Here is a 23,030-nt window from a genome sequence, read left to right on the forward strand (position 1 = left end):
TGCAAAAACAATATTTATATTGGTTGTCTATCTGAAATTGAGTTTAAGTAGGTGCCCAATATTTTAATTTGCTAAATTTGGCAACCCTGTCCTACCTAAGCACAACCAGATTTCTTTGTTTGTCTTTATTTAGAATATATAGAACAGATATATTATTTCCGAGTGGTTTTGTAGTTAAAAGCAAAAACACGGTTTTCTCAATGAAACAATTACTTGGCAAAGTGCTCTAATGTATAAAACAGAATACTTAATTCTCAGAAATGGAGTCCAAAAACTAGTACTGGTCTTGCAATTCAAGTTTTGCTTCTTAGCTTGGGAAACGTTGCCTTCTGGTTACTGGGTAAACTGGCTCCACCCAGCTGCTGAAAGGAGATACAAATTGTAACAAAACCGGAAGTTGGCTGGGCTGCCTTCGCCTCTCAAGGTAAGCGTCTCCTTCTGTTTTCTTTAAGTCAGAGCTCTTTGCAAAGCGTTTAAAAATTGAAGCCAGCTAAGGCAGCAGTAGTGAGAGCAGGCCTCTGTGATGAGGGGGGCGGTCGGCGATGCAGAATGAATGCTTTAACAAAGTGTGTTCTGAAGCTTGTATTGAGCTAATGAGTTTTCACAAACGACTTGGTTAATAATATGTCCCATGACTTTGACTAACGAGCTTTAATACCAAGAAAAGGGTGATTATAAGTAGAATCATGCTTGGGATCCTGAAAAGTATGGACTTTAGTCATGTACGGGTGTTTCTCCTTTTTAAAAAATTTTGAAACTGTGGGAGCTCTCTTTTATAATTAAACCTAATGGCATAATTACCGGTATGCAGATTACTTAGAGCCTTGTTGGTTTTTAAAGTATGTTTTAATCTAGAAGCTTTAGCTCCCCTCACCCCCTACCCCTGGTGTGCCTTTGGAATTTCAGAAAGGCTCTGGTAAGACCTTTGCCGCCCCCTCCTTTTTTTTTTTTTTTTTTTTTTTTTAATCTTGTCAGTGCTTACCTAGGGGCAAAGGAGATTTTTCAGTTTGTAAATGTGTTATCAGGGATATTTCTTTACAAAGCTAAACTTTTAAGTTCAGATATATTCTTTTTCTTCTGAATTAAAGTGGAAAGATTTGAGTGCTATACAGAAGTGGAGTCTAAATTTTGGTTTATTGATTTGTTGAAAACATTGAGCTAGACATTTTAGATCATAGTTTTGTTTAAGGGGATGAGTTCTGGTAAGTTCTTTAGTAAGCCAACATGCTGACTCTTTTAGCCAAGTGTAGCTTCTGTTTCACAGCTCTCCATTAGGGTAATATCAGATTCTCTGGAAATCCCATTGTACAAGAGCTGTTTTCAGGGTTGTCTGCTAGTCAGTGTGAAAGGGGATCATCAAGCTGACCATAAAAACAAGTCACCAGCTGGGGCAAGTGTGATAATGTTTTTTATTAGCAAAACCAAAGCTTCGGGAGGTTCCGAAGAGAGAGCAGTTACAGAAGGTGGACAGAATTAGGCAAGACTCCATGGAAAGAAGACCTTATTTATTTTTCTTTTAATTTATTTTTACTTAAATTTATTTAATATGCAATGTTTTATTGGCTTCAGATAGAGGTCAGTGATTCATCAGTCTTCTATAATACCCTAGTGCTCATTACATCACATCCCCTCCTTAATATCCATCACCCGGTTACCCCATCCCCCATCCCTCTCCCTTTCAGCAACCCTCAGTTTGTTTCCTATGAAGAAGGAGAGTTTAATGGAAAACCTGGTTTATGGTGGGCACTGTGCTAGATGTTTCATATGTATTGCCTTAATCTTCACAAAGCACCTTGGTATTGGTTGTATTTTCTCTAACAAAATGAGAAAACTAAGACCTGGTGAGTTTAAATAATTTGTCCACAGTCACTAAGGTGGTGCCGCTGGATTCCAATCCTGCTGGATTTGAACTATGTGATTTTGATGTCCATAATGTTCACTGTCTCATGGGATACAGTAGTAGATGGCATTTGAAATAAACTGTGAAAGAGGGAAGGTTTTACTTACTAAAATGAAAACAAACAAAAGCCGTGAAAATAACATAGAATGTTTGAAAATAGATAAAAGAAAAAAAGCTAAACAGTTTTATTGTGTTTCTTTACAGTCTTTATATACACATATTTTGTGGTTATAAATTCTTATCTTTTATTATATTATAAAGCACTACATGCTTTAAAATTTTTAAATCATTTTTATATTATAAACAGTACATACTTTTCAAAAATAGGTACAATACAATGGGGATTAAAAAGAGGAAGTCCACTCCTCTTCCCCTATTGAAAACACTCTCCTGGGGGTAACCACTCTTGACAACTGTTAAAGGTGTGGAGTAGAAGGTTTTTTTTTTTTTTTTTTTTCTTTTCCCTTTAGCTTTTAAGTAATGTTTCTTTCAGTATACTAGGTATCTTTTCGTAATCTGCCTGTTTTCATTCCTCAGTGTGGCATGAGCATGTTTCCACTTACGTATATGTAGACTCCTGTTTTAGAGTTTTTGTGAAACAAGTTGATACTTGCAGAGCACCTAAAAGAATACTTAGCTCAATAAAACACTCAGTAATTATTAGCTGTTACCATTGACTATTCTTTTTTTTTAATGTTTTTCCTTTTATTTATTTTTATTTTTATTTATTTATTTGACAGAGAAAGAGAGAGCACAAATAGGGGGAGTGGCAGGCAGAGGGAGAGGGAGAAGCAGGCTTCCTGCTGAGCAAGGAGCCCCATTGTGGGGCTGGATCCCATGACCTGAGCCTAAGGCAGACACTTACCGAATGAGCTACCCAGGTGCCCCTGTCCTTGACTATTCTATTTCATTCTTCTAAGTGAGTGAGTATACAGTATTCTAGTTTATTTTGTAACCACCCAAATTGTCTTAGATTTTTGTTATTACAAATATAATTTTTGTGTAACTGCAAATTTTTCTGTAGGATAAATTCCTAGAAGTGAAATTCTTAGGTCAGAGGTTAAACATATTTTAGTTTAGTAGGAGTCTGTCAAATTTCTTCCAAAAATAACTGTGCCAATTTACACTCTTCACTGTGTACGAGTGTGCTCATTTTTCTACATTCTTGCTTATACTGGATATTAGCAGTCTTTTGCATTTTCCATGAAATGACAGGGAATGAATTTTTTTTTTTTTTTTACATAAAAAGCATAGTGTACAGAGATTTTGTATCTTGTTTTTTCCCATTTACCGTAAATATGTTTTACGTGGATAGGAATTTGATGCATGAAATAATGGAGGTCCCAGGTAGAAGGCAGAACATGGGTAGAAAGAAAGAGTGGTGCTTATTCTGGGAGTTAGTACAGATGGTACGTTGTCACTAGAGCATGGGAGAAAAAAAAATCCTTAAAATGGGGTTGGGCTGAATAGTACAAAACATTAAATGTCTGAAGTTTTTGTCCTGAATTTAATTATTTCTGGGGGATGGATGAAGGTTTCTGGGGAGAAGAGTGATACGATGAGAATTATATTTTAGGAAAATGATCTTGTGGTGGTGTGTAGGACAGATTAGAATGGAGATAAAGAAATAGAGGCCAGTTGAGAGTGTTTCATTAATTTTGGTGACAGGTGATGAAGGCTTTGTGCTTGGACTGGTGGTGGAATGGAAAGTAGCATACAGATGTAATAGAATGGAAAGTAGAAGAGAGATGCAAAAGGGATAGGTAGAAGGGTGGTGGAAGAATCTGCAGAACTGGTTTGGAAATTGGGGTCTAAAAGAGTGTTTGGGCTCAAGTCTTGAGAATACAGGGTTTTGAGTATTGATGACCAGTAATGTGTTGACAGGCCACCATTAGAATAGGGAAGAGTTGTAAGAGCTAGTCTGGAGGAAAAGATGATGAATTTCATTGCAGACATATTAAGCGTATTCTCATCCAAACAGAAATCTGTATAGAATTGGAAATTTGAATGAAAGCATTAAGGAGATGTGGGGTGGGGCAGTTGGAAGATTGGGAGAGATCCTAGGGATGAAAACTGAGGCTAGGGAAGTGATGATGAGCTGGCAGAGAAACATAGGGGAAAGGTAAAAAGTTTTGAGAATGGATATGTTAATGTATAAGGCATAAAGAGGAACCAGACTTAATTACAGTATTTTTACAATAACTATTTCTAACATTTGACCTCAGATTTAGGTAGACTATCCTTTAACAGCCCCCAAAAGTCCATGCCCACTTTTTTCTTTCTACCTTTGGTTCTTTTATTGCTCCTGTTCAAATTGTGTACCCTCTGAGGCCCTTTTTCTCCATAAAGCCTTGTTTAGTTACTATGTCAACGGTAAGGGTCTGATCTGAAGTTATGGATGGCTTATTGGTTAAAACCTCTGAAGTCAGATCAGAGACCATACTTTCCACCATTCATTTGCTGTGCCTCTGATAAATGTCTTAATCAGTGCCCTAGTTTACAGTGGCAACAGTTACACCCCTCACACTTTCCTGGGTTGTTTTGAGGAGTACATGCTAAATCCTTGACATGATGTCTGGCATGTTGTAAGCCCTTGGTAGTTGTTAGCTCTTCTTATTTTCTCCTTGTACCTCTAGATATCTACAATGAAATACAATTTTTTCCTATTCTGCTCCTGTGTGATCTTAGACCATAGTTTTTATGAACTACATGAGCTTCAGTGTCCACATAACAAAAAAGCAAACCAACCAACCAACCCCCTCCCCCCGAAACCCCAAAAAACCTTTGTTTGTTTTTTCCAAGGATTCGAGTTCATTTCTGTGAAGCACCTACTGTGATGAATAAAATGAATTCAATAAATAGTATCATTTAAATGATAGATTAATGGCATTTGCTTTTGTTTCATCTATTAGTTTTACATCTTTAGAGAAGGTGCCATTCCACTTTGTACCTAATTTTGTTTTGAGGGTTATTGAGAGGGCCATGTGGAACGATCCAGATGAAAGCTCTCTATCATGTAATAAGGTATTTGCTTCCAGTCTTTTTTTCAGAGATGAATAAAGAAGATGGAAACATTGCTTGCTGAGGATGCTGTGATTAGGGGAATCAGGATTAGATTGTAGAGTTCCCCACTACTTTTTCTTTAGTGGTTTTCCTCTACCTTTCCTTTACTTTTTCTTGCTTTTACTTAAACTCGAAATTCTTTTTCAGAATTCTATTCAACCATGTTAAGTTATGAGACCTGACAGATCTCAAATTGGTATTCAATGTGCCAATTTTGGTGCCTCTTTGTTTTTTAGAACCATTTCTGAAAATGTCATAACTCCAATTGTTAATTAAAAAAAAATCATTTTTTCTCTTTGCTCCTGCTGTGCAAATGGAGTCTGAAACATTTTTATCTGAGGAAGTGGAAATACCTGACCTATTTTTCATTTTCTCTCTAATCTGAGATTCCACTTTCAAAGTCAATTTTTGATGTAGAACTTTCTATGAAGATAAAGGTAAATTGCTGGAAAGAAGGGGAGCACATTTTCTGAAATATTTCAGAAGGCTTGAACAAATTAAATGCAGATGAAAGAAATATATGAAAATCTCACTTGTCTAACCACAACAGTGTTTGGAGGAAATTGGCACATACTGGTGATAAGGAACTTTAATAGTGATAATAAATAATGGCAGTTACCATTTATTGACAACTTGATGTTTTAGGCATCAAGCTAGTTGTTTTAATGTCCATTCTCTCAGGAGCTTTAGTTCTATGACAGATCTCTACATTGCTTCTTAGACTTCTAGAGTGGACTCAATGTTTTGTTCTTTGTTTTTGTGTTTGTTTTTTATTTTTTAAATTTTATTTCTTTTAAAGATTTTATTTATTTATTTGACAGAGATCACAAGTAGGCAGAGAGGCAGGCAGAGAGAGAGAGGGGGAAGCAGGCTCCCTGCTGAGCAGAGAGCCCGATGTGGGGCTCAATCCCAGGACCCTGAGATCATGACCTGAGCCGAAGGCAGAGGCTTCAACCCACTGAGCCACTCAGGTACCCCTTGTGTTTGTTTTTTAAAGTAAGCTCTACGTCTAATGTGGGGCTTGAACTCAGGACCCCGGATCAAGGGTTGTTGGCTCTGTTGACTGAGCCAGCCAGGTGCCTCAAAACACTTGGTAGTTTTTTTCTAAAGTAATTTCTGTGCCCAACGTGGGGCTCAAACTCATGACCTTGAAGTCAAGAATCCTATGCTGTACTGACTGAGTCAGCCAGGTGTCCCTCAGCATTCTAAATTAGGCTTATTTATATTTCAGCTTTGTCACAGTGTACTCCCACTCACAATGTTTATTGTGAAATTTGGATTCTTGCTGGATTTGTTTACTTTCTACATCCTTCTCTCTGCAAGGAGGGAGCATTGGTGCAAAGTGAAGAGAGATCATGGACATTGCTCTTAGATTGAGGTTCTAATCCTGAAAGTATATATGATTTAGGGTACATTCTTTGGCCTCCTTTTTTTCATCTCTAAAATGAAGATACTATCTGCATATTGTAAGAGTTATATTAGATGTAGTATCTTCCAGGTTCTCATTAATGTTTGTTTCTTTTTCTTTTTCTCCATGCTATATCCTCTTTTTTCCCTCCTGTGTAATAGAAATGTAATCCTTTTCTTTATGTCTTAGAAATTTCATTGCTTTCTGTGTATCTCTTGTGCCTGGTTTTAACTGTTTTGACTTAATCAGTCTCTTTATCCTTCTTATGGTTTGACCTATTTTTCTTTCTTTCTTTCTTTTTTTTTTTTTTAAAGATTTTATTTATTTATTTGACAGCAGAGATCACAAGTAGGCAGGGAGGCAGGCAGAGAGAGAGGGGGAAGCAGGCTCCCCGCTGAGCAGAGAGCCCGATGCAGCCGGATCCCAGGACCCTGGATCATGACCGGAGCCGAAGGCAGAGGCTTTAACCCACTGAGCCACCCAGGCGCCCCTTGGCCTTTTTTTCTAAAATTCTTTTCCACCTAACTCTGCCACTCTATTTCTACCTCTTTCCACCTCTAGCCCTAGTCCCTCTAGGTTTTTGGTCACAGGCCTATCTGGTTTATCCTAGATCCTACATGAAATGCTGATGTTGCAAGTGTGCTGAGTCCCAAATTAATTTCCAGTTCAGCTTGGAATATCAATTCCATTTTCCAAGAGAAGCAATATTATAAATGGTGGTTCTGTTTCTAGGCCCAAAGCCTAAAAACGAAAGTATGTTTAACTTAGAAATTAATTGAGATATTTTACACTTAAAACAAAGGAAAAGAAAATAATGCCATTGTAATTCTAGTAATAAAATAAAATGAAAACTATATTGAATAAGAAGTTATTTTCTTTGAACACTGTGGAATGCAGTTGATGGAAATTCTGAAAGGAGTGTTTAGATGTTTCAGGGATTGCCGTGTTTTTGTTGTGATTAATTAAAAAAATTTTTTTTTCTCATGCAGAAGGTCATTGTGAGAATGCTTATTTATTAGCCATATATATATATGTATATACACACACACACATATACATATATATATATAGTTTCTGTTTAGATTCACAAATGGAATAAGAGAGAATAAGACATTTTTATCGAATAAATACATCTCCCATCTCCAAAATCCTCCCTGTTGCTTGGCTTATTTTTCTTCGGTTCTGAGAACTCTCCTACTGAAATTCTCACTACTCCTAATTTAGAACTTGATTCAAGGCTGAAACTTAATGGTCTGTATATGCTCTAAAGTAATATTTTTCAAACTGCAGGTTAAGACCCATTGATAGGTTGTACAATAATGATTCAGTAGGATAGAGAAAATCAACACTAAAAAAAAAAGGTAAGGAATAGAAAATGTAGGAATTTATCCCAAGTGGTAAAGGTAAATAATGTCTCTTGAAATGTTTGTTGGGTCATAATGTAAAATATTTCTTATTTTTCTTACCCGAGTATGGTAAAAAATTACATAAATTCACTGCATATAGCAAAAACAAAAACAAAAACAAAAACCCAAAAACCAAATAAACCTCAAACCAACCTTTTCTAAATTATTTAAATATTTTATAATGAACCCTTCTGGTTAAGTTTTTGTTTTTTGTTTTGTTTTGTTTTTTGTTTTTAAACAACTCATTCCCCATAATTAAGAAACCTTGTTACCTCATAGCTGTGCTTTGATTAAGACTCTCACTGTGTGGGCGCCTGGGTGGCTCAGTGGGTTAATGCCTCTGCCTTTGGCTCAGGTCATGATCCCAGGGTGTTGGGATCTGTCTAGTTTGCTCAGCAGGGAGCCTGCTTCTCTGTCTCTCTCTCTGCCTGCCTCTCTGTCTACTTGTGATCTCTGTCAAATAAATAAATCTTAAAAAAAAAGACTCTCACTGTGTGCTTATACTCATATCTTGGTAATGTAGATTGGGTGTTACTGGGCTGAGTTCCTGCAATTTTTGTGTGCATGTTAACTTTTGAACTTTTTGATGCCTTAATTTAAGATGAATGACTAACAATGAGAGCTAGAGCTTGATTGCAGTATAACTAGACTTGATTAGTTATTTGCTAGCTTCATCATCTGACATGTTTTTAAAAGATGTGCTTTCCTCCATTTCTTCTTTTCCTCAAATGTTCTTGGATTGACACAGTAAAAAGACATTAAATTACTAATTTTTTTAAAAAAATTCTTAACAGACTCCTTATTCTAATGAATTTCTTAACCTAAATGTTTTCCAATTGGATTCTTCTTCTTTTATCTGAATTTTATCTTTGCTTTAATTAAATATACTGTCTTGATTCATATCACTTGCCTCTGTGGTCCACAATCACAATACTAATTAAATATTCATGTAAGTGCAAGAATTTGGTATTTAAATAAAAAAGAGTACATTTGTTTTGAAGTTTTATCTTTGTGTGGGATGTGCGTAGAATGTAGTTGCTTATACCATCCTTTACCATCCTTTATTACTAAATGCCTGTTTTTCTGGCAGGAAGGAAAACTATGTAAATACCAGGTTTGGGAATATTTCAGTTAGAGAATCAGAATAGATTCTCTTTTAATTTTTTAAACTAATCAGCCTGTCTTTGTCCTGGGATGACAAAATGCAAATTATGATACTTTTATTTTCTATATTGTACCCACCATAGAATCCACCGTCGAATGTGAATATAAAAACTTTAAAGAATCATACAAAATTGGTGTGAGTTTTTCAGTGCTTGAAGTCCTCATAAATGAATATAATACAGTTCATTATCCACATTACATAATTTTAACTTAAATGTCTCATGAATAACTCCTTATTCTCTTTCATAACTGTGCAGTCAGTTGGCATAGGTTGGCTAATGAAAGTATTTGAAAAAAGGCTATTTCTTAAATCATTAACTGGAAAATCATCAGTAACCATTGTAATGCAAATAGAGCTTCGCCCTGAAGGGTCAGCATCTGACCAAGGACAGAGAAATTGCTGGTTTACTTCCCTCCCTCACCTTGTTTGTTACATTTTCCTAATGATTGACAGGTGGTGGGCCTTGGTCACTTCCCTTTCCCGGTTTACACTTCTTGCTTTGATCATTCCCGATATCCTTTCCTACTTGGCTCTCTTTCTTTTTTTATTTTTTTTTAATTTTTGAATTTTTATTATTTATTTTTTAAAATGTGTTATTTATTTGAGAGAAAGTGAGAGTGAGAGAGATCACAGAGAGAGAGGGAGAGGGAGAAGCGACTCCTCACAGAGCAGAGAGGCAGGGCTCCATCCAGGACCCTGAGATCATGACCTGAGCCAAAAGCAGACCCTTAACCGACTGAACCATCCAGGCACCCCCCACCCTTGACTTTCTTAAAATCAAAATGTTAGGCATGAAGATGATCCTGAATTTATTCTGGTTCATCTATTATATTTCACAAATGAAGACGCTGAGACAGAGATTAAGTAACTGGATTGACGTCATTCAGCTACACAGTGCATAGCAGAGACTAGAAATCATGTCTTGTTTCTACTTTCACCGGACAGGAAGTCAGTGCCAAGTAAATATTTGCTAAACCGGGCTGACTCTTCCCCTATACCATCCTTTAGTCGAGTGGCGCATTACTGCATTTAATCTTCATGATAATTTGGCTAAGTTCACTTGGTTAAAACTGTGACCTTGATTCTCTCCGGCAGATCTTGCTGGGTCCTCAAAGGAGGTCTGCCCCTGACGAAAGCCATCTTTGAATAGAAAAATTCTTGTACTGCTCCACTCTTTAGTACTCCTTTTCTTTTTTCTCCCAGTTTCATTGAGAAATGATATAGATTACTGTATATGTTTAAGACAGTTAATTCTGAAATATTGTTTCCTATAGTAATTAACCATTTCCAAATTTACCTTCTTCTTATGACTCTAGAGAAATTTTGTGCTTCTCTTATGTTATACATTTTTTTTTTCAGATGGTGCTGATTTGTTTATTTGTTCTTTTTGCTCATCCTTAAATGGGAAAAACTCTACCTAGATTTGATGTTTTAGAAAAGATAGGAGTATTTGGTACCATTGGACCCTATGCTATCCGCTTGATAGCAACTGGTGGAAAGTGGAGGGCTGGTTGAAATGTGTAGGCCGCACCATAATTTCTGGTGTCTAGCAGGAATTCCTGTAGTTTAGTGCTGGTTCAGTATGGGGTTTGTAATTTACGTGATGAGGAAAGAGTAATTTACTCTAGTGATTATAAGGGTGCTTTTATTTCATCTCTTTCCATCTCTGTGGAGGAGAATGAGTTGCTTCTTGGATTCTGCCCATTTGCAGCCTCTCCACAGTTGACTTTTCTTTACTGCTATGTAACATGTCCCTGCCATCTTTCTCTAGCCTTGTTATATGCAGTGATTTGCAGGTTCTGAATATACAAACCAAGTGAAGTGATTGCTGTAGGCCACAAGAGGGTGGGACTGGCATAAAGTAGCTGGTTTTCTGTTTAGGTAGATGGTAAGAGGCAGAGAAGAATATTGCATGGACTGACCATTGTGTTTCTTAATTCAGTAGTACCTGGGCTGTGCATAATAGAAATACCGTTTCTTGCAATTGGTTCTCTGTTATCCTCAGTTTTCAGTATTGCAAATTAAATCATCCACCCTGTCATGATTAATTTAATGGGAAATTGGGAGAAGTCATACCAGAGACCTATTTAGGTGACGGTATTTAAATCTGAAGAAACATTTCTTACTTATTCTTCAAGCTTCCTAGGATAAAGTAGGATAGAACCTTTTGCTTTTAGTAGACTGGTTTATTATTACAAATCATGCTAACCAAAGCTAACATTAATTATCTTTGTCAGACTTTGGGTTGTGTCTTTATTTTATTTCTTTGTATCTTCATTTTATTAAGTCAGCTTGAGAGGAGGGTGTTAGTTTCCTAATTTTTCAGGTAAGCAAGTGGAGGCATAAAAGTGATTTGGTTAAGGTCTCATCACTGGTCATTGGTAGAGCCGAGATGCAAATCCAGGTCAAACTTCACATATCATTCTTTTTATTACATATTTCTGAAAATATGGTTAGCTGTCTGTTGAAAGCATGCAGCCATCTAGAATTACTATTCTGTGGTTGAAAGCTTTATATTTTAATTATGTATGAAAATAATGTGCTTTTAATCTTCTTTTTGAGATGGCAGTTCTTGGATTTACCCTTGGTACCTTCATACTTGTGCTGCTCATTAGTTCTGTGGCTAATTATCCCAGTGGAGAAGTAGGAAGGTCATGCCATGGAATGGTTCCTGAACATGGCCATACGGCACGCCCTGATCCTGTTCACAACATTTCAGTGAGTCAAGTGACATTCAGACCAGGAGATCAGATTGAAGGTACTGTGCTGGGATGAACTATTTGCATTTTGAGTTTCACTCTTTTCCTGTACATTAAGTCTGTATTACTGAGGGATTTATACAGTTTCATTTGAATCCGTTCACCTGTTTTCTGTAAGATACCACCATCTCATACTTCTCATTTTGCGTTTAACTCCTACTGATGACTGTATTACTTAAGTGGTATATCTCCTCCCCAGTCAGAGAAGGTTTTAAGTACGTTTTTATCATTAGTTAATAGATCTTTTTTAACAGTGCTATTAACTCAGAAGAAGAGGAAAATAAATTTTCTTTTGTCTGGTTTAAGGTGTAATAAACCCTTATTCTTCTTGGTACAGTGTAAACTCTTGTATTTTTCTAATTATTCTGGTGAAATGTGGGCTGACTGTTAAAGGTGTGTCTATAACAGTGTTTTACAAACTATTTTCTGTAATTCTAGAAATGCAAAATATTAACAAACTCTGACAAAAAGAGTATATGGAAAAATAAGTTTGGAACCCTCTATGTGTTATTTATCATGTACTTTGGAGAGTTTTGTCTTACACATAGGATGTGAAAGGCTTTGTGAGTTTTCAGTAAAGAGACAGGTATTTACTTTCAGTCAGCATTTTTCAAACCAGTTTGGCCCACTGGACCGCTCCCTGACCATCACCTACCACCCCTCCCCCTGCCTTTGGAATGGCTATTGACATCTCACGGAGTAAATGTCCAGTGGAACACAGTTTAGAACTTCTTCGTCTGTAGGATAGTTTCTACCATTTTCTCACCTGGTGCAGTTTTGTATATGTACGCCAGATTCACACTGTGAGTGCCTCCTCTGAACAGTTTCCTCGTGGGGATGTTGTTAAGACTCTTGAACTATCTTTTCATTTGTTTCTCAGTTACCTTGTCAGGACAACCATTTAGAGGCTTTCTCTTAGAAGCACGGGCTGCTGAGGATTTGAGTGGCCCTCCTATTGGCTCCTTCACATTGATTGACAGTCAAGAGTCACAGCTTCTGACCTGTGAAGATGTACAGGTTTGTGTTATGTTTGAAATCTGTCGGTTTCCCGAGGTTCTTTTCACTACAGGGTGGTGGTTGTAAGACACACAATGACATTACCCATGTGTTGCAGACATCTAAACAGATTCACACTGATCAAGCTTTCTCTCTCATTTTCCTATCTGCAATATATTTTTAAACATCAGCATCCTAGAAAAGGCTTTAGCTTGAAGAGTTTTGTGTAGTATTGACTCTTACTATATTGGTTATAAAGGGTGTTAGTATTAAAGATAGGATTCTAGAGTGGAACAGAGGTCTAATTTTTGTCATTCATTCCTTCATTTAATAAGCATTTATTATGCCAGGAATTGTTCTGGTGCAAAGAGATATGGTGATGAGCAAGACTTATTCTTGTTCTTTGAAGAGCTCAGAGCACTACACATAGGGAAAACATACGAACATAGGATGTATGATACAAAAGTAGAACGTAAGGGTATAGGACAGATACACAAGGAGAACACATAAGTAGACTTAGATTAGAAATACACAGGATAGGTAGGAAGCGAGGCAGGGAAAATCACACACAGGCTCCAGGAAATTGAGAGGGAGCTCCTTGGGAGGAGGCAATCTCCACATCTGGCCTCAAAGAATGAGTAGGAATTTTCCAGGTGAATGAAAGTGGGAAATGAGATTGTTCAAGGGAAAGGTATCCCTAAAATATAATATATGTATGTGGAGGCAGGAATTTTTTCCTTTGATGACTTTTCTGCATTCTCTTTGTATCAATTAATGGAAGGAATATAAATTTATAGTATAAATGAAATAAGGAGCAGGCTCTATATAACGTTAGTATACCTAGTGTTCATAATCCTCTGCAGTTCTTAAATTTCCATCGACTCTACTTTATTCACAGAGCTGGCTGCCAATCTGGTGTCCATTAGCCGACATGTATTTGTTGAGTTCCTGAGTCCCTCTTCTGAATGAAACTGTCTTTACCAGGGTGTCAGCAACATGCAGTGATAGATCACTTTGCAAAATGATAGTAGTTCCAGCCATGCTCAAATATTGAGTGACTGAATGGCTGTTCTTTTTTATTTTACTTCAGGGATATGCTGTGAGTCACACAAGTTCATCCAAGAAAACAAAAATTAAAGTCTACTGGAATGCTCCAAGCAATGCTCCAAATCACGTAAAGTTTCTGTGAGTAGGAGGGCTTACAAATGTGCAACTAGTAAAATTGAAACAGTAATGGTCTGTATCATTTTTGATACCTTTTGGACATTTACCTGTACAGGAGAGGTTTGCTGTAGTAATGACACCACCTTAACAAGACAAGTAGTCTTTTACTTTTTTACTTGTTTTTTTTTCCACTTAGCACAGGACCTGGCACCTAATAGACACTTAATAGACATTTGTTGAATGAGTGATGTATTACAATGCCTTCACACTAAGAGGCATCAGTTACTACTTGAGTCTACATATGGTGTACAGACTATTACATTTTTTTGATTTGTTCTTGTCTTAATATGAGAATATGAAAAAAAAATCCCGAAGTTTGGGTGACTTTTTTGTAGTGTTACAACTTGCAGATTAGATTGTCAGAAAAGTAAGATGGTGCATGCCCTCAGATTAATGAAATTCAGTAGAATTAGAAGTCCTTCCCCCTTCTATCTGCAAGGGTAAGTGGAATGTCATAAAGCAGTGTAATGATTCCTTAGTGGTGTTAGAGACATATATTTTAAGGAGAATTACTCTCCTGGCATCTCTCTGTTTTTTGTTCTACTTGGTACACAGGTCCCAGCACACAGTAACACAGCCTTGCACCTGGTCTGTTGTGTGGAATGTGGAAAGGGACTGTGACGCCAGTAAGAGCTGATGGTCACTTATGTAGCATTCTCCCTGTAGTTTCCTGCTACACCTGCTCTGTGGAATAATTTGAATAGTGCACTCTGAAATAGGTAGTTACAGTAGTATGTTCTTTATATGTCAGAGAGTAGAAATCTGTGCAGTTTAGTTCTTAGATCTGCATTCAGGACTGCTGTGAGTATGCCCAAAGAACAGACAAGGAAGAGAGGAGAAGAGAAGAAAAGAAAGCTCGAGAGCGAGCAAGAGAACAAGGGCAGTACAAGTTCACTTAGTGATGAGGTGGAAGAGTCATAGAGTTTCGCATAAAAGTTGTAGTACTATTAGGTAGTATTAAGTTGGGTGTCCCTACTTTATTCCTTTTTTTCCCCCTATTTTTTTTTTTCAATTTGATTATGATGGGCCACAATCTGTTTGATCTCATTAGTACTGCATTTCAGAGTCACAGTTGTTGAGAAGTATAAAGTCTACTGGGTGAAGATTCCTGGTCCTGTAATTTCACAACCAAACGCACTGCCTTTTACCACACCCGAAGCTACAGTAGCCCCTTTGTCGACATTACCTCCGGTCTCCCATCTAACCAAATCAGTAAGTGACATTTTTATGATTTCAACAAATGCAGTCTGTAATAATGGTGTTGTTGGGGACTGTGGTTCTAGGGTTCTAGGTTGGTGAAGCGTATAGAGAAGTAGCTGTACTGGGTTGTGGTAGCAAGTTTTTGGGACTTCTGCAGGAAATCTGCAGGAAGTCTTCATGGCAACATGCAAGACCCTGCATGTTCGAGGTGTGGATCTGGTATCACTCAGAGTCTATACTGCCAAATAGCAAATGTGGAGAGGAGGATTAAAGCTTGGGCTAAATTTAGACAGGATTTGGAGGAGAATCTTGAAATAGTGATGTAACTCTTAGATCCGATTTCATGAAGGCCAGTGAGTACTGGGGGATTCTCTGTGCTGAGCTACAGAAACTCTTCACAAACCCATCAGGGAGAATTCCATTCAGGCCCTCTGGTTCAGAAGAATGATGACTGAAGAAAACATATTTGGTAAAGGATAATGCATATGGGAAACATTAGGAAAGTTTCACTGAAAGAAATTCTGATGTTAGACTTACTAATTCAGAAGTCCGTTAAATGAAAAATGTCTTACAGCAGGTGATAACAGTTGAAAGAACAAACTTGGGTCCAATTCCCGACTCATCTACATTATGTGTGACTTTGGACAAGCTACTTAATTCTCAAGGGCTCAGTTTCTTTACCTAAGAAATGAGAAATCATAATATCTAGCTCTTAGTATCACTATGAGAATTAAACAAAGCAATGAATGTAAGATTTCTAACTGCTTTGCACTTAATAGAAATTCTGTAAATATTAGTTCCTTTTTTCTTTTCCTTCTCTTTTTTAAAATCTTTTTATAGCTCTTTGTTCTTATAGGGAAGACTAAGTAAAGCACTTGTGCTCCTGTGTAATGTCTCACTTTGTTTCCCTTCTACATTTTGTAGTACATGATGATTTTATTTGACTACATTATTATGAATGTTACACTTTTGACCATACAATTAGATCTTTTATTTGCACTAGTTCTGTTTACTTAGCCTTTTTTTTTTTTTTAAGATTTCATTTTTAAGTAATCTCCACACCCAGTGTGGGTATTGAACTTAACAACCCTGAGACCAAGAGTTGCACTGCACACTCCACTGACTGAGCTGGCCAGGTACCCCTCAGTTTACTTAATCTTAATGTTTAGTTTCAAAGCTGCTTTAGGGGAGTAAATGGCCATTTTGGACCTGAGCTTCCTGGTAGGAATCTACTGATAGAATTATCTTTCCATATATTCACATAAAAGGCATTTGTTCTTGGAGCTTTCATGGTATCTCTGCACCAGGTTTGTAATCTTGATTTTAGAAAGGTTTATTCAGAATTATGAGATTATAGCATTTGTAGAGCTAGAAGAGACCTCAGGGTTCAGTCTCTGTTGTGTAGTTGCAGGATGCAAGAGAGACAGACAGTAAGTTCTTTAGTAAATGTAATGGATTAAAGGGGAGAGCAGTGATCAAAATCCAAGTTTGGTAGTGGCTTGCTCTTTCCACTCTGTGACTTTTCTTTAAGTTCCTGTGAAATAAATATATATATTGGTCTCTGCTGTGTTTCCTGTTAATATTTGGCCATTGACCCCAGTTCCTAATACAGAGCTCCTAAATCCCTTGTAATTTGCTGAGTGATAGGGATACCTTTTGTTCTAATGAGGTAACTCTGGGTGGGCTCCTGGATGGGGGCAGGTCTCCAGAAAGACCAGCCCATGCCTTTCTACCCCACTCCTTATTTTCCAGAGTTGAGAGGGGGGCTTAAAATTGAGTCAACAATCCATCGTGCCTCCATGATGAAGCCTGTATAAAAATCCCAAAAGTGTGGGGTTCAGAGAGCTTCCAGGTTGCTGAACACATGGAAGTGCTCTAAGGGTGGTGCCTTAGAGAGGGTGTGGAAGCTCCATGCCCCTTCCCACATTCCTTGCCCTGTGTGCCTCTTCCATCTGACTGTTCCTGGGGTTGTATCCTGTAATAATACACTTGATGCACCTGGGTGGCTCACTTGGTTAAGCGTCAGACCCTTGATTCTGGTGCAGGTCATGATCTCCGGGTTGTGAGATCCAGCCCCACCCATATGGGCTCCGTACTCAGCAAGCAGCCTGCTTAAGATTCTCTCTCTCCCTCAGCCCCTTTCCCTGTTTATGTGTGCTCTGTCTCTCTTTCACTCTGTTTCTGAATAAACAAATACAGTCTTAAAAAAGAAGTATCACACTGGTAATCTAGTAGGAAAGCTGTGTTCCTGAGTTCTGTGAGCTATCCTAGTACATTATCAGACTCAAGGAGAGGGTCATGGGAACCTCCACTCCTCTTCAGTGGGAACCTGGAACTTGTGATTGGCCTCTGAAGTGAGCAGTCTTCTGGGACTGAGCCCCCAACTTGTAGGATTGAACACTAACTTCAGGTAGATTGTGTCAGAATGGAGTTGCAATGTGGGACACGCGATTGGTGTCCACAGAGAATTGCAGAATTGGTTAATGTGGGAAAACCTGCCACACATTTGGTGGCCAGAAGTATTGGTAGAGTAGAAGAAATGAGAAGTTTTTTGATACAGTTCCCATTAGATCTAGTTACACAGAGTTTAACCCATGGAATGGGAGAAGATTATTTGCAAATGACACTATAGACAAAGGGCTGATATCCAAGATCTATAAGGAACTCCTCAAACTCAACACCTAAAAACCAAATAATTACGTCAAAAAATGGACAGAAGACATGAACGAACAGTGCTCCAAAGAAGACATAACAAATGGCTAACAGACACAAGAAAAAAATGTTCATCATCATTAGCCATCAGGGAAAATCAAATCAAAACCTCATTGAGATACTACCTTACACCAGTTAGAATGGCCAAAATAAAACAAGACAGTAAACAAGAAGTGTTGGAGAGGATGTGGAGAAAGGGGAACCCTCTTACACTATTGGTGGGAATGCAAGTTGGTGCAGCCACTTTGGAAAACATTGTGGAGATTCCTTAAGAAATTAAAATTAGAGCTTCCCTATGACCCTGCAGTTGCACTGGGGTATTTACCCCAAAGACACAGATGTAGTGAAAAGAAGGGCCATCTGTACCCCAATGTTCATAGCAGCAATGGCCACAGTCGTCAAACTGTGGAAAAAGCTAAGATGCCCTTCAACAGACAAATGGGTAAAAAGAAGATATGGTCCATATACATAATGAAGTATTATGCCTCCATCAGAAAGGATGAATATCCAGCTTTTGTATCAACATGGATGGGACTGAAGGAGATTATGCTGAGTGAAATAAGTCAAGCAGAGAAAGTAAATTATCATATGATTTCACTTATTTGTACGTAATGTCCTCCATTATGAGAAGGAAAGGAAAAGTGAATTGGGGTAAATCGGAGGGTCAGATGAACTACGAGAGACTATGGACTCTGAGAAACAAACTGAGGGTTTTGGAAGGGAGGGGAGACGGGTTAGCCTAGTGATGGGTATTAAGGAGGGCATGTATCATATAGTGCACTGGGTGTGGTCCATAAACTGAATCTTGGGACACTGAAAAAATAAAAGAAAAAAAATAACTCTTCTGAAATACACCCTCACAGCGCCTTCTAACAAGATGACTGCACATTTGCTCTGTCAGATTGTAGAGCTGACATTTTTTGATAATATTTCTCTTTTTTGCTATAACAAGGAGCTCTGAATTAAGTCATTGTAGGTTGTTCCTGCTTCTTCTCCACTTAATTGTTATTACTGCTATTTGGAGTAGTGGTATATATAGGAGTAACCATTTTTTCTAATATTATTTTAATATCCAATTTGAACCTGAATTCTAGAAGCAGAGTCCAGGATCTAAATATAAAAACTTGCTAAGAGTTTGTCTGTTTGCTTTTTAGAAATGCATTCTAAAAACTCAAGGATACACTTTAGGCAAGAGTCAGTGTGGACCTAAATATTCTTTAAGATGTTTTTCAAAATTTGCTAAAAACTTTGCTCCAGAACTTAATTAATGTGAAATATTTTGTGTATTAAAGTCCTTTTAATAGTCATCACATTATAGTCCAACTAATGTTGTGTCTTCCAGATTTTAATTAAAACTAATTAAGTTTAAAAGTTCACAACATAACTACTGCTCTGATCATTTCTAATTTGGGTTGTGTCTTTTGTCTCCTACTTTGAATCTCTATTATGAAAAGATACTTTTGTGAAAATTTGTGCTTCAAGTAGTGGCTCTTTTATCATGGTGAAATGAACTGCCTTGTCGGTAATTAAGACTTTTTCTCCCTGTCATTTTTCTAGTTCAGTGCTTCAGATTGTGGGAACAAGAAGTTCTGTGTTAGGAGTCCTGTGAACTGTGACCCAGAGAAGGAGCACGCCTGTTTCTTCTTGTCCTTCACACGAGATGACCAATCAGTGGTGGTTGAAATGAGTGGGCCCAGTAAAGGCTATTTATCCTTTGCGTTTTCTCATGACAGATGGATGGTTTGTATCCCTTACTTACGTAAGTGATAACGAAAGAGGGAGGCTGATCAATGGCTGTATTCTTATTTGTTCCATGGTCAAATGATCATACTTAAAATGGGGAGGGGGGGCAGGGCAGGATACACTAACTTAGAGGAGATGCTGACTTAAACACTTTTTTAGGTATATCATATTTTTAACAGTTGTGCAATTACATAGCTCTAAGAACAGGCCATCCTATGGAGAGTTCAGAAAATTGCTCTGTAGCCGGTGGACTTGCCCCTGTGTCTTTCTGTCTGTCTCTGTCTCTGTGATAAAAGCAGGAAGTGCAGTTAAGAAAAGATGCTCTGCATAAAAGTCTTATGTTATTTGTGATGCTTTTCCGACACTCATCGTTTTCTCGAATGGCCAGCAACCACAGCGTGGGTTGCTGCCTCAGTGTCTCCATGTTGGTAGTCATCGGTACATATCCCAGAGAACGACCCCTGGTGTGTCCAGGCATAAATACACTCTTCACCAGAGGCTGCTTTGTCAGATCTAGGGAAGGCAGCATTTGTGTGTGTGTGTGTGTGTGTGTTTTTTTAAAGATTTTTTCATTTATTTGACAGAGATCACAAGGCAGAGAGGCAGGCAGAGAGGAGGAAGCAGGCTCCCTGCTGAGCAGAGAGTCCGATGCGGGGCTCGATCTCAGGACTCTGGGATCTTGACCTGAGCCAAAGGCAGAGGCTTTAACCCACTGAGCCACCCAGGCGCCGGGCAGCATTTGTTTTGAGCTGATTCTCGCTCTCCCCTGGTAGTGCTGGATGGATGGAATAGTTCTGTAGATGGCAGCCTTGTGCCACGGTGTGGAAGAGCAGAGTGCTGCCAAGGCATCCTGATCTCCCCGAGGGAAGGCCGGAAAGTGTGGGCCAGGACATGTGCGAGTCCTGTTCAAAGCAGAGTTGGCGGGAGGTCGGGGATGACTACAAATGGAGAAAGCCTTTTACTTCCACGTTAGCAAAGTCAACAGGGTCTTTCTTTCCTGTCAGGTTTTAAACTTAACATCACTTCTTTAGGAAATTCTGTACTAGAAGGAATTTCTGCTGAGATTCTGTACTAGAAGAACTAATGATTTCCCTAAAAGTGCACTCTGATCATATTGGTCCTTGTAGGCTGCTTGGAAGTTTTGCAGGAAGCCAGGGGTAAAAAATTACGCCAAGGTATCTTACTATATGTGTCTGCATATGACCTAGGTGTTTTACTATATAGTCCTTGAATGCTCCCATTATTCTCTTCCATTAAGCAAAATGTATACCTTAAACTTAGGAGAGATAAGATATGTCATATGCTTTTATTTTTTATTATTTTTTTAGACGGGGGAGGGACAATGGAATAGGGAAAGAGAGAATCTTAAGTAGCTCCATGCCCAGTGCAGAGCCCAATGCGAGGCTCTATCTCATGACCCCAAGATCATGACTGAGCTGAAATCAAGTCCAACGCTTAAACGTCTGAGCCACCCACGTGCCCCAGATACGTCATATGCTTTTAAAAATAACCTATAAGAAATTAAAACTCTTTCTTTTTTAAACTTGTTTGTCGGGGGGCTCCTGGGGGGCTCAGTGGGTTAAGCTTCTGCCTTCAGCTTCCGTCATGATCTCAGAGTCCTGGGATTGAGCCCCACGTTGGGCTTTCTGCTCGGTAGGGAGCCTGCTTCCCCCTCTCTCTGCCTGCCTCTCTGCCTACTTGTGATCTCTCTCTCTGTCAAATAAAAAAAAAACCAACTTGTTTGTTGGGAAGTTTTATACTTGATTGAATGATGTTACAATAGTTCCAAAACGTTTTCCCTATTTCCCTTTGTAACTGTCATCAGACCTATAGCATATTCTTTTGGGTATTTGCAGTTCTGGCCAAAATGAACCAGGTTTGGTACCTAAGGTAGATGATGAGACTGGATTAAAAATAAAACGGGACTACACAGCAATAAGAAAAGAAGGTGGTAGTGCTTGTTGTGTGAATGGGATGGAACTGGTTATGATGGAAATTCTGAAGATGGGCCCCCCAAGGATTGATTAACAATGGTGGTCTTGTTGGAATTAGTGTCTAGCTTCATCTCTAACACACAGTGCTCATTTAGATATGTGCTCCAGTCCCTTAACTAAAAAACAGTCACTTTAGACCCAAACTTTATGTAGTAGTATATTCATATTTTTCTTTTTCTGGTCACATAAAATCTGTCAGCAAGAGGAAAAGACACTACTGCTCCCCTCGGTGTGGTGATGAGAAGCGCATAAGTAGACCAGTTGTTTCTTTTCTAAGTTGTAGGCATAGATGGCACAAAAGCATTTGTCTTTAATTCAAGATATATTTATCTTACTTAGAAATCTTACGTTTCTGGTATAGTACTCATCAAAAAATGTTTATAAAAAAGACTTAATTATGCAGGTGCCGTTGATTTACAGAGCAATCTTACTTAATGATTAAAATCATCTGTACACCTGTTTGCCTAAATTGAGCGAAATAAATCATCCTCAGAAAATATTTTTAAAGTGGTTATTTCTATTTTTGGCTATTTAGAAAATTTTAGGATTTTTTATGATCTGCTGTTTCTTTTCAGTACCTAATATAAATTTAAATACTGAAGGTATCTGATGCTATGAATATTAGCTAAATGTTACCTTTTTCAGTTTTACTTGTAAATTAATGATAACAATTGTTTTGGTATTAGGGTTCACCATTAAAATTGATGAAGAGTATAATTTTCCATATATTTTTTAAAGATTTTATATATTTATTTGACAGACAGAGATCACAAGTAGGCAGAGAGGCAGGCAGAGAGAGAGAGGGAAGCAGGCTCCCCGCCGAGCAGAGAGCCCGATGCGGGGCTCGATCCCAGGGTCCCGGGATCATGACCTGAGCTGAAGGCAGAGGCTTTAAACCATTGAGCCACCCAGGTGCCCTAATTTTCCATATTTTTGCTAACAATGACTTGATAATGTCTGAATTTTAACTACATTTCAAAGTACATACATATTCCCTATCAGATATTTTATTAAATGATATAAAGTACATCAATAATACTATATGTTCTTGAAACATTTCCCCCAAACTACTTGAAAGTTGAATTATAGAAATATCATGACATTTTATCTTTAGAATTTTTAGCAAGTATCTCCTAAGAACAAGGATGTGCTCCTGTAATTACCATATCTTGATCACATTGAGAAAATGTAACAATGATATAATAATTATATGCAATATAGTCTATATTCCAAATACCTCAGTTGTCCCCATACAGTCCTTTATAGCTGTTTTTTAAAAAAAATTTCTGACCCAAGATCCAATATATAATACTATATATTAGCTTCTTTTGCCTTCCTTCTTCTGCCCAGTGTCATCTTGCTCTGTATATAATTTCTTAATGTTCAGTTCTAGAATGTTCCCAGTTCTGGCCTCTGTTGTACTTCAGACTGGAATTTCCAGTGGCCAGCTGATCTTGTCC

At 38.0% G+C, this 23,030-nt stretch overlaps 1 protein-coding gene across 1 annotated transcript in view; it reads left to right on the forward strand.

Annotated features, from left to right (window-relative positions):
- The first annotated feature begins 408 nt into the window (after positions 1 to 408).
- The window catches only part of FRRS1 (ferric chelate reductase 1), a 48,984-nt gene continuing 26,362 nt past the window's right edge, over positions 409 to 23,030 (forward strand). Inside the window, exons 1-6 of the mRNA XM_080802966.1 lie at positions 409 to 424; positions 11,505 to 11,700; positions 12,582 to 12,718; positions 13,788 to 13,882; positions 14,986 to 15,133; positions 19,391 to 19,573. Coding sequence (XP_080659092.1) covers positions 11,505 to 11,700; positions 12,582 to 12,718; positions 13,788 to 13,882; positions 14,986 to 15,133; positions 19,391 to 19,573 — 759 coding nt within the window. The 5' untranslated portion in view covers positions 409 to 424. The remainder of the gene's footprint in view (positions 425 to 11,504; positions 11,701 to 12,581; positions 12,719 to 13,787; positions 13,883 to 14,985; positions 15,134 to 19,390; positions 19,574 to 23,030) is intronic.

This window comes from Martes martes (assembly GCF_963455335.1).
Source record: "Martes martes genome assembly, chromosome: 4".
Classification (NCBI taxonomy): domain Eukaryota; kingdom Metazoa; phylum Chordata; class Mammalia; order Carnivora; family Mustelidae; genus Martes; species Martes martes.